At 39.3% G+C, this 18,564-nt stretch overlaps 2 protein-coding genes across 5 annotated transcripts in view; both read right to left on the minus strand.

The window, feature by feature from the left end:
• Positions 1–9,499, minus strand: part of LOC139120193 (complexin-like) — a 50,553-nt gene extending 41,054 nt beyond the window's left edge. For 2 of the 3 annotated variants that reach the window (XR_011549058.1, XM_070684357.1), the window contains exon 1: positions 8,889–9,499. The gene's annotated coding sequence lies outside the window, so the exon portion shown is untranslated. Of the gene's footprint in view, positions 1–5,315; positions 5,527–8,888 lie in introns of those variants that run through there. The other variant, XM_070684360.1, reaches the window with a different exon arrangement.
• A 1-nt stretch (position 9,500) lies between these two features.
• On the minus strand, positions 9,501–18,076 carry LOC139120192 (uncharacterized). Of its 2 annotated transcripts, none has more exons than XM_070684356.1 (4): positions 16,575–18,076; positions 12,615–12,680; positions 10,978–11,067; positions 9,501–10,685 (listed from the first exon to the last, which is right to left on the minus strand). In XM_070684356.1, the coding sequence occupies exons 1-4, from the start codon at positions 17,709–17,711 to the stop codon at positions 10,635–10,637; spliced, it is 1,344 nt and encodes a 447-aa protein (XP_070540457.1). In that variant the 5' UTR covers positions 17,712–18,076; the 3' UTR covers positions 9,501–10,634. The 2 variants fall into 2 exon arrangements, with proteins under 2 accessions (XP_070540457.1, XP_070540456.1); XM_070684355.1 differs by lacking the exon at positions 16,575–18,076 and adding an exon at positions 13,358–14,635 and having other exon boundaries at positions 10,505–10,685.
• Between the last annotated feature and the right edge of the window lie 488 nt (positions 18,077–18,564).

Genomic DNA, 18,564 nt, shown 5'->3' on the forward strand with positions numbered 1-18,564 from the left:
CCTTTTTTGTCCAGAATTATATGGATTTCAAAAGAAACTAAGGTCTGATCATTACAAGTTTGCAATGGGCAAATATGATCAGTAAAGGTGACATCTTCAATCAAATTTCCGTATACCACACATGTAGCTGTTCTACCTATCATCCATGATCACCACTTTTAGGTGCAATCTCAGTACTTCCAATGGCAAACTCTGGCCTAAAGGTCAAAGGGCGCTAGCCATCAACAAATATGCAGCAGTTAGCTCAGATCGATACCAGCACCCTCATCCAATCTATGCCTGGCTCAGCATCTCCCAAAGTGCACTTTATCACTGCAAAATTTTGATACAATCCAGTTATGTGCCATGGACAGGTTGGTCCTCTAAATGGGGAAATTTGGGCGAAATGCTTTCATTTTACCTTTCACTGATACAGTTTAGCCCCATCTTTTAGCTTTAGGTAGAAATTCTCAACTGTCATTTAACAACACCGCAGAGGCAGATTCGAGTCAGAGCATCCAAAATCTCGAGGCATGTCTGAGCCCACATTGCACTACATCAGCAGTGCTATACATTGTGACTTGCTGTATGCTCTCTTTATTTCTTCCTGATCTCCCTCAATGCAGAGTCTGCCTGCAACAGATTCATCCCTGATTTGGAAAATTGATCGACCTCCTTCATGGAATGATATCTGCTCTCTCTCTCTCTCTCCATTTTCTTTCATGGGAATACACTCTCTGCTTTTATGGGGAAAGGATATGGCTCCAGATCAGCGAGCAATCATCTACAGAAAGCCTTATGAGTACCAACTAGCACAACGCGCAAGCCACTTTACAGTTTAGGGGGGAAAAAAAGGCTAGCAGCACATCAACCATAAATAAGGACAATTTTCAAAGCAGTGTTCATGATAACTGACAACCGACGGATGACACAGCTTGTCATATGATGTGCTCTGAGCCACTTTAGAATATGAGGGGGTAATCCCGTAACTTTACAGCGCAAACGAGATATAAAATGACGAGATAAAAAATAACAGGGAGACATGGCAGGGCCCGAATAATGTACACAGACAAACTGTAGCAGTGCTGTGCAATGCGGTGCAATACACACTTCAGATACCATAGAGCACTGTATAAACACACGTACAGTCTCTAAAATTATCCTGCATGCAATCGAAAAGTAATTTGTCAGCATGTACGTATGTATCAACACATACATACGATAAGAAGGAGGCCTAGAACATAAATCAAAAAACTCAATTTCCCAACAGAATAAGAAGCCTTGAAAATGCGTTGATTTCACTCCCAAGAATAATTCAACCACAGCCATAAGAATGCGTTTTAATTTTCAGAAAGCGATAGGAATAAATTAGAAAAGAGGCAATTGTTTACAGCTAACCATTCTGTTATCCAACACAATTGTGGGGCTTTTTGTTCGCTTGACTTCTAACATATTGCAACAGCTTTCTCTGCAAAAACAGGAAGCCTGGATGCCACATGTGTTCACCATGCATACAATTTAATTTCCTTTGTGCGCGCACGTCACGGCAAATGAAATGCTTTGGTGAAATTGTACCGAGTGAGAACGTCAAATCTGTTTCATCTGGAAGAATAAATCTAGGAAATTAATTTTTTTTTGAATGAATGATTTTTGTTCGGAAAAAAATTAGATGATTGTAAGGGACATGATATATATTTTTGAAAGCAAGACATACATGTGGTTGTTAAATCATTTTGTTGGTACGTAGAATTTAGCCATTCACCATTGAAAATGATGGGAATGTATGTCAAATTTTGCCTGTTACAAGGCAAGGGACCTCATTGTTATTTTCAGATTCATCATTTGCAATTTGTGCAAGACAATATTTTTGCACTCAATGAGATCCCTGTGTGCACATGTTGACTACGTTTGTAAAATATTACACATAAGAAAATTGTCTGGACAAAAATTGGTAAGGATTATAGGTGGATGCTTTTATAACTGGCCTACAAGTATCGCCCACTGCATGCATGAAACTTTTCTTAGTTCTGCTGCTTTCTTCTCGTTAGAAATTTTCAAGAACGCGGGAAACCTACTGTCATACCTCTAAAAACCAATTTCCTAGATTAGCTGTGAATTATGAAAATTGAAAACAAAAAGCTATGCTGAGGGTGTAATTCATATTAAAACTGCATTGAATGAGAACACTTTTGCTGATCAGTTTCAGAAAAAATACCGTCAAGGACAGTGTGCTCACATTTGATTTGAATTGGTCCATTCAAGAAATATTTAAACCAGAAAAATAAGAATGACAAAAGCAAGTAAGGTCTGCAACTTTGGTACTGGAGGTCATCTTAAGGAACATGCATATCAACTTCTATAGCAATAGGACAAGCAGATCCTATTAGCAAATGTCAACAAAAAATTAGCCAGAGAAGGCTTGACAAAAAGAAAAGGTTGGAAGAGTGGGGGAAAAATAAAGAGTGGGAAAAAATGTACAAGGGATCTGGTAAAAAGTAATGCTACCTCATCAATCTTCTAGACCCTACCTCCTCCTGAATATAAAATGTTCCATCCCTTTGTTGATCATGTTTACATAAGGCCAGTCTTGCAGGAAATGTATTTACTGTACAACCTTTGGGATTTTTTAATTAATGCTATGAGTGGAAGGCATTTCACTATCTGTAATTAATTTAAGTGCTGTTTACATTCAAATGATACGACATCTGGAATTATCCTGGATCCAAATTTCTCATCAGTTCTTGTGTGTGTTACATGGAAATGTTGCAAAAATTGATCAGCAATGAAAAAATTTACCTCAGCTTTCTTTTCTGGATCAGATTTTACTACAAATTGATACCAAATATGACAAAATTATGTTCACAGCCTTCGTAACTGTCTCACAAACTATCCTGGGTTAGTGTAGGTCATTTAAGGTCACAAACAGATAAAATTACCTTAAATATACAAATTTGGAGGTTTTCCAACACGTTGAGCAGAAAATTTATCTAATAACATCCCTCGGGACTTTTGTACCAAATTACAAAGCTATCAGACAAGTAATTTTGAGAACAAGTTTTGACCAAAAATGACAAAATTGTCTTAAAAATACAAATTTGTATATTTCAGGACAATTTCGACATATCTAACTATTGTCATCCCTGAACATCTGTACACCAAATATAAAAAGTGTCTGTCCAGGGGCTTTAAAAAGACAATATTTTTTAGGATTTTTTGACCAAAAATGACAAAATGCCCAAAAACAGTAATTTTTCCAATTTTGTCGTAATTTCGACAAATTAGAAGGGTTATACCCTCACAAACATCCAACCAAAATTTGAGATAAAAGTGTATAAGGTCTACCTAAGGTACTTGCATATTAATTTTCAAAGCAATCAAACCAGCAGTTCTTGAGTTATTGATTTTTTGACCATTTTCACATTTTTTAAGCTCATTTGCATAATTTGGGCACTGAAAACTTCATTTGAACAAAATCCCATCCACAGCCCAGGATGCATCAACAGACCAAATACCGCACTAAAAAGAGCAGCGGTTTGTGAGTTCTTGAAGTTGACGGACATACTGTACGTACGTACGTACGTACATACATACATACATACATACATACATACAGATGCCACCGACTTCAGCTTATATGATAACCTCACATTGGTATAACCAAATATGTAATTTTTTACATCACATTGGTATAACCAAATGTGAGCTAAAAATTAGGCATGGATCTTTCTTTCAAATGAATATACACAAACAGTTGGAAAGGGTCTATGAGAAATGCTAAACATACAAAACTGAATTCAATTGACAACATCATATGCTGCAAAAGAAACTAATGTTGCAATCTTGCACAGCGCTGAATTTTTTCATCAGTGAAAATTCCACCCTGTGTTCTTTCCGTCTGTATAATCCTGTTTCTCCATGAATGATGAACTAACGAAGCTAAACAATACGTCAGAATCATGGCGTTGATTGAAATCTGTTATTACAGAGGTCACACGTGTGCAAGCAAACGTTTGCCATGTGAAAATGGTTGCTGCGTATTTGATCCTCAATCAGAGACAGTATTAATTTGCTCGTTAATGTACACAGCTCCTTCTAAAAACAGAGTGGGTTCACGTTAATCAGTGACATCGGGAGAAAAATATTTTTCCTCGCATGGGTGACCTTCTGGCACTGATCTTCAAAATGCATGGAATATTGGATTTCGCTGGCACGTGCAAAGGTTAATTCACTGTTTTGAATGTCACTCTGAAATTTACTGGTGGTGAGAGCATATGAGGGCTCTCATGAAATATTCAAAGCTTCGCAGAGTTGCTACAATATTGACAATGTGTCATTGAACGAGGTGAAAGCGAAGCTGATAATATTGATTTTCTATAAAATATGATCAATACACACATGCGCGCTTGAGTGTATAAGAGTATTCCTGTGTGTGCATGGAAAAGTCAAAACCCAGCACTGCAACTTGGAAGATGGAGAAATCAATGGAGAGACTACACTCCATATCAGGCGATGATTCCGAGAGAACAAAATGGTGTTTTTGCTTTTTCCATGATGCACTCAAACCACGGACACTGATATCTAATATAGGTCTGCGGCCAGCACATGAAATTTCATCATAATATGTGGCAGAGGACCCAGTTGATGCTCTCCAACTGAATAAACTAAATAACTCAATTTAAATAAACCCTGTTGTCAAGAACACTCTGCAAAAAAGGGACTGCATCTATTTCAACAGAGAGACAGAGACAGACAGACAGACAGACAGACAGCCTGACCCCTGACTACAGCTGAGATTGGAAACACTGGAAATCCACTATAATATTGAACATTTAGGATATGACATAAGCATGGCACAATTCCTAAAGGGAGAAAAATCTTTATGCAGATTAACAACATTCACTATGATCAAAGGTGTTAGATTTGTATATATATCGTTCACGTTCACTTCATGGGTGAGAATCTCATAGACAATACGACAAAATTAGAGTAGACAGCTGTGTACTTGAGGAGAACATAACAAACCCAATGCAAGCATTATGTGACAGTAATATCTCTCTTGTCACGTCTGAGTTCCAACAATATGATTTTTTTTTCATCCTTTTACGATTCTGAACTACTGTATTTTGGGTGGATTATACAATGAAACACAGATATTATATGTCAGCATCGAAGCTAACGCAGAGATTCTGTAACAAAATGGAGTATCGTCCCTCCAAGGTGCGATAATTAGGATGTATCAGTGACATAGAGAGAGAGAAGGTGCTCTCAATTACATGTACCCTTCTGCAGTATGAAAAACAACGCCAATTAAAACGCAAAAAAAAGACACTCTATACCTTGTAAAGGGTCGTTCATCACAACCCAAACAGGATGAAGAAGAGTGCATTTCATCTAGACTCAGTGGGTTGGATTATGGTCGCTGTGGCTGCGAGAATTAAAGAGCACGCAATGCAAAATGATAACTGACTTTTTTTCCCCTACGCTTGTCGTCTTCCTTTTCTTCTGCCTGAATCTTCACACGCCCACACTCCCGTGCAAGGCAATCATGTCCTTACACGATCACGGGCAACGAGTTTCTCAGCCGATAATGTTGGGAGTTATGTTGCTCTTTCCCGCGGAATTGATGGAGTTGTCCCCAATTAAATTAGGCCAGGGTAGTTGATGTCGGGCAGCACTACCCACACACTGTCTCTGTCAGGTTCCTGAATGTGGGCGAGTGACAATGCACAATGGAATTTAATCTCTTGCGCTTACATCGGTCATCAAACGCATGGTCAAAACACACCCTTGTACAGTAAAAAATTTCACTGTGAGATGATTTTTCTAGATTTTCAGGAAAAATCACCACCTCACATGTATATGGTAAAACCAATTGCATCCCTGAGCATATCTAGTGATTACAAAACTCAAACAGAAATTTGAAAAAAGGCCATTAATATTTCTGACCTGCTCATGAGATTTGAGCATAATAATGCCTAAACAATTAAGTCTGTGTTTCGGAGTACTTCTTACAAGTCAAACTTTGCACAGAATCAAAATTCATTTTAAAATCTTTGATATTTTATGATCACCACATCAAATATATTTTATTCAGATTGTCGTTTGATGGCGCGGTAAGGTATTCTGCTCAATTTTCCTTGGAATTCCCAGATAAAATCCTGACAGCTGTTTGACGAGCCCATTTCATTTTTTTCCTGAATAACCTCTTGTCCGTTGGTGGCATTGTACCACAAGGAGATTAGCAAGACTACACCTTCAACGAGTTTTCTCAAGGAAATGGAGTGATATGTCTTTTTGAAGGGAAAAATAATGCCTTTCAAAAGGGCTAGCGTTTCAATTGCAGTGACACTCATCAAGTACACCTGTTTGTTAGCGAAAACAGATGAGAACTGATCAGAGAGTAGATATCGCAGAGTGACTGACGGAATACAATCTCCAGACACTGTCAAGCAATACCCATCTATGACAGCATTCAATTTTTTTTTTTGTTTTATGGTGCAAAAAAAACTAAAATACCACAGAGCAATTCCTAGCTGAATCAATGAAATATTTACCAAATTTCAATAAAAAGAGGGAAATTTAAGCACAAGAAAACAACAGCAGGAACCTCCAATAAATATCACTTTGTAAAGCAGGTGAGTTATCTATCCACTATGGGCAAGGGTTCCCCCCACACAAATTCAACTTTTTCAAAAACGCTTTCTATAGATCTAGGAAAGAGCCAATCTTAAGGCCTGCAATCTTCTACCATCACTGGTATATTGTTTCATGAAAAAAATAAAATTCAAACTCTCATGGAAAAATTCTAAATACGAAAAATTTCCAAAATGATACGACTTACACATGACCGATTACATTTTATTCAATTATTGGTGACACTGAGTGTTAGATTTTCACATTTTACAGATTAAAAGCTCACTACAACGTCAACATGTTGTGGAAATGCTCGGAAATTACAGCGTTAGTCTAAGAATTTTATCCTGATATGCTGTTCATTTTTCATGGAAATTGTCTCGCTCAGATCACAGGATCACACTTGCTGTCACTGTAAGTCTCGTCATGGTTACAAATAGACAGCCCCGATGACATTCTCTACAATCCCCCTCAGGCCTACAATTGATAATTGTGCGGCATTTTTTTATTTTCTAAGAATTGCATCGCGGCACAAATGCAGCGACTTTGACGCGACATCATGAAATGCACAAAGCTCGGCCTGGATGTTGGCAAACAAGGGTTTCTTTCTGTAGGCTTGGCTTGGCTTGGCTGGGGAGAGGGGAACAGCCTGAAAGAGGAATGAATTCGGTGAATTCAAAAATGACTGGAAAATGGTGAAAAAAATCACACAAACTTGCACCCTAACCTCTCTGTGTCATCCTTTTAATGCCAAGTCAAACAAAGAGGGACAATGAAAGTGACATAAGATGGAATACACCTTTTTCTGTTACCTTTTCAGGACAACACTGTCACAGATTCAAATATTGGTACTTCAGTGACCCGACCTTTGACCTGTGAGTGGCACTATAAATGTTCACATGATCGTATGGCTGAGTGAAGATGGGCAAAAATTGAAAATATTTTATTCAAAATCTTCATCTCATTCCGGAATAGTTTTGAAGCCTAGATTTCCGTTAGCCAACTTTCTCCATCCTAGCATCATCTCATGAGGGAACATCTCCTGAGGGGAGGACGTCCTGAACCATCTTCAGAGTGTAAGGGTCAGAGGTCAGGCTTTCACTTTGAACAGGATTTTAACATGTAAAAGTAATAACGCGAACTCCATTGACGTTCCACAGGCCCTCCTTTTTTCACCAGAATTTTCGCACCAAATCATTACATTCAGTTTGCTTGCACATTATTGTTGTGTTGTCTATCAAGGACTGTACCAGCATTTGGACATTATTATCTGTCAAGAATGGTACTAAATAATGGAGAAACAATGACAGACCCACACTCAGTTATCTGGAAATTTTCCCCTCTGCCAATGACAGCAACTACAACCAACCCTTCTCACTATTTCACTCCAAGGGAAATAAAAAATTAAAAAATGGCATTGTTAACATTATCAAAGTGATCATAAAATCTTTTTGACAGAAAATCACAGAAAGTGTAAGGTCTTAACACATTATAAAAAAAATGTGAATTTATGAAATTTGACAAATAAAATGTTAATCACTATTGATGGACCTGGTGATGAAATGGACCCGGGGGCCCAGGGAAAATTAATTTCATAACACATATTGAAATTGACAAATAACACATACTACCTATGGATTGGCTACCTTGGAAAGTAACATCTCTGCTGGCGTTATTTTTATCAGGATGTACGTTTCATGCACAGCGCAATCTACTGCCATCAGTTTTTATTATGTGCAGACGCTGTTGAACTGAAGAGCTACGTTCGGACCTAATCTCCTTTGACACCAGTCAAACGCAGATCAATGCAGTTCAATTAATCCGGGGATGTGTAACCAAGGCCACTGCGGATTTGGATCTAAAGGCAGAAATTGAATTTCACTACCAACACCCCGATTAACAGCTATTTTTGAGAAATTGTGAGGGGGTCGTGGTGGGATTCTGGGCCACCAAAATGATATTTTTTTGTTCAATGAGAGTGACACTGACAGTGAAAATACCAACGATAAAATATAAGTACTGTCACGGTATCGTTTTTGAGAGGTATCGACCACAACTTTTACACGATTTTGTTTTGACATGGGTGTTACTTTTAGCCAAAAGCATCGTCTCGCGTCTGGGAGGCCGCGACAGTGAATATCGGTTGGAAAAGTTGTAAATAATTGCTTTCATATTAGCAGAATGACATATTGGATTTAATTATTCGTTGCTAAGCACCCTGATTCATAAATACTGAACAGTCGTTTCTGATAACAAAGACAGAACGCTATACTTACATTTTACTATCACACGCCGAGAAACACCGCTGTGTGTGGATATACTCGTGGAAGTGGTAGAATATAACACCAGTTTACTACTGAGAGATCCCAACTTCAGTAGACGAAATATTTCAATCCAGCGCAGCGGCACGGGCGAAAGCGGGAATACTTCCCGTCACGTCGCAAAGGTACGGGAATGGTGAACTGTCCGGAGGATAAGCCTACGAACTGTGCATGTGAACGTCACGTCTCCGTGTCTGAACACTTTTACACACAAATATCACAGTAGCACTGTAGCTTTTTAACGAGAGAACCGGTATCGTAAACAACCGCCCTATGAAAGTTCTGCCTCCGCACGCGCCAAGACGAAGTTTCCGATTGCAACAATTTCGCGTAGCTATGCCACTCAAATCGTGTAACAGCTTTGGCTACGTGATCGAGACCAATAGAATCACCCTAACCTCAAATACAGGCCTCAAGCACTACAATCACTTTCCAAACGAAATTCATCGTAAATCACATCGTGATTGTCGACTCCCACACATGCGCACATCGTAAACGAACTGAAAAATATAGCAAACCGTTGGCGGCGCGATTTCAAGTGCCCGACGGGTATGACGTCGCACGTTCATTCATCTGAGAAGTCGAGTTTCGTCTAATACTAGTAGACTGTGTTTGTTCCCTATCTTTTTGTATGGAGATCCAGAGGAAAAAGACGATGGCGACTCTATTGCACCTTACAGTGACCAATTCATTATATCAAGTTAAATAGTACATGCAAATATGTAATCATAATCCGTCAATGAATACGTCAATCGTCATCAACAAACACCTGTTGCTTGTGACCTGCTATCTCCCACACATCGTGTCGATGAATGGAAGCGACGTGGCTATTTTATATTTTTAGACGGTATATGGACTTGCGTCTTTGCTGAAATTGTAATAAAGCAATATGTTGATTTCACATATGAAATAGCTGTCTACATGGACAATGTATTCTGTAACCACAGCACATCCTTGCGTATAACTAGTCGCTTCCACGATACCGTATACGTTATTAGTAACAGAAGGTAGACAACACAAGCACTTATGGGCTGGGTACACTGGTCGAACAATCGATCGTGTGCTCCGTGCTCTGTTCTCAACGAGTACGAGATCGATTTAATCGAGCAGACGATCGATCGACCAAGGAGACTATCTAACCAAGAGAACCTGTGGTAGACAAGATGTATATGTATCCCAGAGTTCATATATTATTATATCAATAGGATAAAACAAAAAGAATCTAAAATATACCATTGAGGGCGTCCTAACCATATGACTTGTAACCACGGTTTTCAACGTTACACGATAAAAGTCTGTAGTAAAATAATGGCTCTCAAAATAAGCTATAATAAGCTAAAATATTACTCTTGATAAATAAAATAAAAATAACTTTTGATTTTCTCATTTTTATGAGAGTTAAAATTTCACCAGTGCAAGTGTCTTCCTGCTTTCAGCGATGTTGTCACTGCTTTGTGTATTATCATGCTATGTGAGTCACACCCCACAAAAGTTTTACTCTTCCCATCCACCGTCTATGATTCATGTACAAAATGTAATGGCGACCGCTTGTTCACATTTTCTCTTAAGTAGTGAAAGTTGAACGGAGAAGTGGTGAAACATCATAGTGGTACAATCGATGTTTGACGACAAATTCCGGTGAAATATTGACCAGTCGTCCTGTTCCACGACACCAGGACTGTGTAGGTTCTCTCACCATGATCAAAATATCTGAGCGATCAAAGAGAAGTAGGTGACGAACGCTCCGAGCACCTGAAAATCAAGAAAGCATAAGAACTGGTCGGATATCAAAGTTGGAAAAAAATAAATCGTTCTATTGACCAAATGCTAGGTTCCAGTAGCCTCGTCATAGGGTAATAGCAAGACGAACTAGATACTGGAGATAGATCGTTCAAGTTCCGTTGCACACAAGTCTACGCACATACCTACAGACATGCGGGGATATGTGAATATACGATACCGGTCAGGCAGTACACCATAACATAAGGAGATCTGACAAAAGGAGGGTTTGTAGTACTATCAAAGACAGCGTAACATAACATACCGCTATTATGAACTCTTTTGTTGGAACGAGTATTCCCCACATAGTGAAGCCAATGCACTCGCCCTGCAACTTTGATAAAAACAACATTAGCTGTGAACAAAAAATACAAGAGTAATTTCAGAAAACGTCTGGAGTTCACTGGCAAACATTGAGTCATTGGATTACTCTACGTATCTCCAACACGACAAGAATAGTATACGTAATATACAATCGAGATATCAAATTCCTTGAAAGCTCTTGGACAACGCTGTGGATAAAAAGCCAGAGGTGACAAACTAAACAGAAATAAACAGGAGTGAGCCAGTAGGTTTTTGTCTTGTTTTTTTTTGTTTTTTTTTTGTTTTTTTTTTTCGTTTTGTTTTGTTATTTGGCTTTTTTTTGAAAAAGCGCTGAGCAAAAATATGGCGACCCTCACCAAACTGCATGCCCGAAATTTCGTGACCCTTTAACAAATTTTGCGTGATAAAGAGTGACTAACACCCCCTTTTAATTTTAGTCTCGTCCCTAACCTACACGAAGACGAGGAGAACCTAATACTGATAATGGACTACACGCTTCAAGATGTAACTGAAACATGCTCAGACGGCCTTGTTCGATTCGTCAGCTACTACTTGTAGTATTCTGAGCTTGTCAATGTTCGATGCAAATAGATCGGTTATGTTCCTTTCTTTGATATAAACAAACTGACGGATAAATTCCATGGAAGACAAATATTTCGTGTTTTAGTGTTACTTTTTCAGAGACAAGGAAATTTGGTCTGTGAAAACGTACTTGCTTATGAAGCGATAACAGTCATCTACACCTTTTCCAACAAAGACAGATTATGGAAAATCTAAAGTTATAATCTCGCCTACCGATATGTGGTCAAACGATACCATGAAGTTGTGATGTGGAAACATTACTGTTTAAGGAGGACCCATTGTTATTGCAAATAACTTGCGACTTAAAAGACAGCCTTATTACTTACGGACAAAATGTCATCATATGATTATCAAATATTGTATTGGTATGCTTTTGTGTGGAAATGCCAAGTTAATCTGTCGCTTTCTGGTCAAGTTGGATACAAACGGCAAAGAATAGCGTGTCCAATATGCCTTCTTCAACGGACTTAATCATTTAAAAGACACTACTTTCACCCACTTGTTTTGTTATGACATAAATAAACATTTTATTGTTTACGAACTTGACCATTAATGATAATGTGGGTCACGTGGTTCTTCTGGGTAACTTTAATTTTATGGTACGTTTAAAATTATCGACCGAAAACTTTTCATTTGTCATAAGTTAATTATTTCAAGGTCAAGAAGATTGCATGTTTATCACAAAGAGCGTTTTCTCATAGAAATATTATGAACCAGTCATGATCATTTTTATGGTGTAGCCAAACTACTAGTAAGTTCTCTGCCATTACGATCACATACGAAGTATGTGTGATACCTCATGCTTCCTGATCAGTAGAAAGGCACTCTGTCATCACTGTGTCTGAAAATTTCACCAAATAAAACCTTTATTCATAAAAAAATAATATTTTGATCATAAATTGAATTACTGAAACCCGTAACCATTTACGGCCTCGCAGCACATGGTTCCACCTAAAAATGACGAGAAATTCGTAATGTTAGTGTTAGAGCTGTTACCTGTAGATGCTGATCTTTCCCTGGGAGGACGCTGATATTGTGCAAATATCTAAACGGAGAATGAGCCTGAAAAATAAGAGAAAGAGAATTCCAAACCGTAGTTGTCGACAATGAGGGACTTGATATTCAATACAGATACCCAGCAATCTCATGATAATCACTGATTAGAATAGCAACATTTACCGAGCCGTAGTAAATTGTACATGTCCTAGTCGTCTCTGTCTGTCTGTCTGTCTGTCTGTCTGTCTGTCTGTCTGTCTGTCTGTCTGTATGTATGTATGTATGTATGTGTCTGTCTGTCTGTCTGTCTGTCTGTCTGTCTGTCTGTCTGTCTGTATGTATGTATGTATGTATGTATGTATGTATGTATGTATGTATGTATGTATGTATGTATGTATGTATGTATGTATGTATGTATGTATGTATGTATGTATGTATGTATTTATTTATGTATGTATGTGGCCAAACAACATAATATCGAAACTCAAGCTATTCCTTACCCGAGTTTCACGTTCGGGGGGAGAGAGAGAGAGAGAGAGAGAGAGAGAGAGAGAGAGAGAGAGAGAGAGAGAGAGAGAGAGAGAGAGAGAGAGAGAGAGAGAGAGAGGGCAGACAGACATTCGCACCGTTATCTTTAAAATATTTTTTCCTGTTTTAAAGCTCTGAGTGAAGAGGGATGGCATGAGAAACCGTTCGAAGAAATGGCTTTACTTTCGTATCAAAAGCTTTCGCGTCATACTCACTTTCTCGTGGAGGGACGCAGTAAACCAGCATATTACTGCAATGTTGATTGTGTTAGCGACAAACCATGCTATACCCATCAACGCTATAGTGCCTGATCCATTCAGAATCTGATGCAAAAGGAAACAAACTAAGACAAAACTCGATGAAAGTGTCACCAAGATGAAAAACGAAAATATGTCGTCAGCTTCGTTCACGGCTTGACATAGGAATTGATGTTGCCGCCTAAGTGTTTGGAGGCTGTACGTCATTCGTCCCGTATAATCGATCGACGCTTCTAGTTTTTTGGTCACTTTCTCGAACTGACGGGAAAGGACACTGCAAATGATGATGAACGGGACCACAGGGAAAACCCAGGCCCCTACAGCGTAACAGTGAAGAACGATAAAGAACGGGTCGGCTGAAGAGCCCAGGGTTCGTGACGTCACGAAGAAAGTCTCATTGCGTAGAGCTTCATTGGATCCGTATCTCCCGACGGCTGGGTAGGCTGTTGCCACGACAACGAAGGTGATGCTGAGGAACAGCATAACACAGACTCGTTTCTTTATCCAAGAGCGTGGGAACTTTAGTTCGGCATCGGTGTTATAAAGTGAGTCTTGCCAACATGTTTGCCAGTTGTGAAAGAACAACAGCAGGCGATGAGATTTACATGAATAATATAGGCATATTGCGGCGTTGCTGGCACTCTGGAAATACCAAACACCGACGCTGATTGCAGTGGTTATGTGCGTAGGAACGATATCGCCGACTACAACTCCGATAACATAGCGGACGAACGCCGACCACACCAAGACAACCACCAGACTTGTGTAAAACTTCAGAAACATCGTCTTTCTGCATCTGTATTTTCTACAGTTGTTGTCTTCTTGTCCGCCGTCACCGGACGGAAACAACAGACCGAACGCTGACATGACGATCAAAATAGGTCGGAAACTTTCTTCCATCACATTTCGTTGCTTGCGAGAAGGAAAAGCGCCCATGGTTATCAAAGATCCACTGATATTTTTACTATGTTTAATTTGATTTCCGATTTCATTAGATCCAGTGTTTGTTGTAACGTAAGACGGGGACGTTCCCTGACCGTCGTCCGACCAAAAATCCTCACGTTCACGGCCAGCTTGCGCAAACGTTCGAGGCCGAAAGACAGGAGAATTCGGGTTTCGAAACATGTTTTTACGGTTGTTTCTTCTGAATACGCTTGGTTAACTACAGTAAACAGCACTAAAGGTTCGATTAAACTGTCCTCGACACTCGATGTTTGGGATCCTGCACGCACATCAAATGACGCAGTCTCTCTTGTTTTCACATATGATTTTCGGAAAGAAAATAGAGTGGTGAATCGAGCATGCAGCATCCCATGTTTTCTTCCCTTTTTAACACAGTATTGGTATGGCTCGTACGGAGATTTTGGCGTTCTGGCGACACCACAGTGACGGTACGGAAGTTTTAGACTAGTATTTCCCGTTGAGTACGTACTACAAACTGTAAATGTACACGGGACAGCAGCTAGCAGTCTACGATTTTTTCCGACTCACCAAAGCTATCCACTGTTGTTGGTTGTTGGTTTTTTTTTCAATTTTCTAGGGAGAGGCGATAATTGTTGTAATGAATAACACGATATCGGTCAAATTTCAAATTGGACAGGAAATTGTATGCGGAAATCGACTTCAATTTATAATTTTTTACTGTCCTGTTGATAGCAGACAATTTTGCCGTAAAAAGTCCACTAGTTCATCCTGAAATTAACAAATTATAGGTACTACTATGTCGTCATTCGATTCCGCAGCAAGTGGAATCCCAGATATCACACAATGAATAGACTTACAGGTATACTACTTCGTCTTCAACGCTCCATACAACATCGTCCAATAATGATAAAAAGCCACACAAAGTAAAGAACCAACAAAGACTTGTATTTGTGTTCATGTTTATCAATAAAGGACGATGTTTGTTTCTTTGTTTCTTTGTTTACAAGTAGGCCTATAGCCAATAAACGATATAATTTTCGAAAGTTTCTGATACATCTCTCACATGAAATAGACCACACCCTTCTTTTGCCCTTGACCTGCTTGAAGAGTAAGCACTCGTGTGTGTCCACCACTCTCTCTGAATACTCACCAATGGACTGTACGTAGGCAGCATTTCGGTTGAGGGGGGGGGGTCGAAAATTGAATTAAATCACTTTAAGCATGAGTCAAATTTGGGCACTAAACGTCCAACATATTTATCTCTTTCCTGAAATATGGTCAGATTTTCTGGGTTTAAGAAAGATTGTAAAGTTATTTAAATAGTTAGAATTTATTCTTGAAATATTTATTCCTAAGAATTTACAAAATGTTTCGTTCAGCAAAGATTTGCTTTCATATAAAGTTCTACTTTATGGTTATTGGTAAGGATTTATGCATGTCAAAGTATTTCCATTGCCTTTAGAAGTTTTCACTCACAGCTCAGGTGTTTCTGTGATGCAGAGTAGTATGCACTGTTTATTTTTAATCTGTGAGGGCGTTGAAAGTGTGTACATATATCTTTAACAATTTCCACCATTCAATATCAATATGTGTGACAGAAGACAGGAGTTAATGCAATTACATGTGCAATGAATATCACAAAAGAACATTATTTACTAAGATTTGAGTTGCACTTAAGTTTTGTTTTCATCACTGAATATTTTAACAAATGATATACTACATATATATCATTGGCGCTACCTGTACTTTCTTTCGCAATAAAAATCGGTTAAAGATAAAACATACAAACATATAAACATACACATACACATACATACGTACGTATTAAACTGATATTTGACAAACAAAACTGACAATGCATTATCAGACACCTAACAATAATATATTTGTTAACCAATAGCAAATAAACAGATTACAGGTACGCATCCATGAATACGCAAGTTTCTGCTGATTCATGTAATATATCCTATGCGGTATGCACAGTGCTCAGTAATCATCAACCCATCTATGAAAGCTGGGCCATAATCGACCACCATAGGCGGCAGCTCCAGAGACCACTGAAACAATCTACTGTCTCAGGGTACATGGGAGCAAATTATTTCTTACACCCTTCCAAAAACCTATTTTTCCTGCCTACTGGGCAGACAATTTTTGTCCTATAAATGACCAGCAACAATATTTTTAAATCCTCCAGCCCTCCCCCCAAAAAAAGAAAACCCCAAATAGTCCACTCCTTAATTTAAATACCTACCTTCTCGTGTAAGGACGCCGTGTACCAGCATATTATGGCGATGTTGACTGTATTGGCCCCAAACCACACGATGCCCATGAGCGCAATAGTGCCTGATCCATTCAGAATCTGATGCAAAAGGAAACAAACTAAGACAAAACTCGTTGAAAGTGTCACCAAGATGAAAAACGAAAATATGTCGTCAGCCTCGTTCACGGCTCGACATAGAGTCTGATGTTGTCGCCTCAGTGTTCGGAGACAGTACGTCATTCGCCCCGTATGATCGATCGACGATTCAAGTTTTTTGGTCACTTTCTCGAACTGGTGGGTTAGGACACTGCAAATGATGATGAACGGGACCACAGGGAAAACCCAGGCCCCCGCAGCGTAACAGTGAAGAACGATAAAGAACGGGTCGGCTGAAGAGCCAAGGATTCGTGACGTCACGAAGAAAGTCTCATTGCGTAGAGCTTCATTGGATCCGTATCTCCCGACGGCTGGATAGGCTGTTGCCACGACAACGAAGGTGATGCTGAGGAACAGCATAACACAGACTCGTTTCTTTATCCAAGAGCGTGGGAATTTCAGTTCAGCATCGGTGTTATGAAGTGAGTCTTGCCAACATGTTTGCCAGTTGTGAAAGAACAACAGCAGGCGATGGGATCTGAATGAATGAAACAGGCATATGGCTGCGTTGCAGGCACTCTGGAAATACCAAACACCGACACTTATTGCAGTTGTTATGTGCGTAGGAACGATATCGCCGACTACAACTCCTATGACGTAGCGGACGAACGCCGACCATACCAAGACAACCACCAGATTTGTGTAAAACTTCAGAAATGTTGCCTTTCTGCACCTAAGTTTTCGACAGTTGTCATCTTGTCCTCCATCGGACGGAAACAACAGACCGAAAGCCGACATGATAAGAAGTAGAGGTCGGAAGCTTTCTTCGATCACACTTCTTTGCTTGGTAGCGGGAATCGCGTCATCTATCGCAGATCTGCGAAAGTTTGATCTCCGCTTGAGTTCACTTTGGGTCTCGTCAATTTCAGAGTACAATATCGCATGAGAAAAAGACGATTGTTGACCATCGTTCGGATGGGATTCCGCACGAGTGCGAGGTCCAAAGATCGGCGACTCCGGGTCTCGAATCATTCCTTTCACGCTGTCACTTCGTAGATCAAGGAACGAGACAAGCGTAAATAGTCATTTCGACTTCTGAAAGTAAATATTCCGAGTAAACTCAAGAAGGCAGTGCATGATCTGGATCAGCTGTTATTTACTGCAACATCTCATGACGATTTCCCCTGCACTAGCGAAGATCCAAACAAACGCAGAATAGAGCTTTGAACAAAGCAAAAATTGTTTGCGCAGATTTTCGAAGAGACACCACAGTCGCGATGACACATCACCAGCCATCGATTGGAAATTCCGACCATACCATTACGTGCATGCACAGCAGTACATTTTGCCCAACTCGTCAATGTCAACGAGATTCATGACAAGCAGGCATCAGTTGCATGAGCAGCGTATCGAAGTTTGATTTACTATGCTAAAGAGTTAGAGCGGGCGGTCACAGAAATTCAAATTAACCACGGAAATTAACTATTAAACGTACACAGTTATGTTTTTGTAATTACTGTACAGAAACTATAATCCACAGATATTTGGAATAATTTAGGAATTGTCAAAGTTGCGTTTGTATATTTATTTCAATGTTTGTCAATTTCTTATTTATTTATTTTCTTTTTCATTAATTTACTGACTAACTGGCTTACTTTACCTCCTCACTCACTTACTTACTACTTATCTTCTTACTTACTTACTAACCCTGAGGCTCTTTCAACTCACTTACCCCGCTCACAACTCACACAACCAATATACTGTTCATTCAGTCACAGAGTAACATAGACAGAGTGGTGACGCCTGCATGCCTTTTGTTCCATGGTCGTCTCGGTAGACTATTGGCTTTTCATATTAAAATGAGCTTCAAAGGTGTTAAACTTTT

Source organism: Ptychodera flava, chromosome 20 (assembly GCF_041260155.1).
Source record: "Ptychodera flava strain L36383 chromosome 20, AS_Pfla_20210202, whole genome shotgun sequence".
Taxonomy (NCBI): Eukaryota; Metazoa; Hemichordata; class Enteropneusta; family Ptychoderidae; genus Ptychodera; species Ptychodera flava.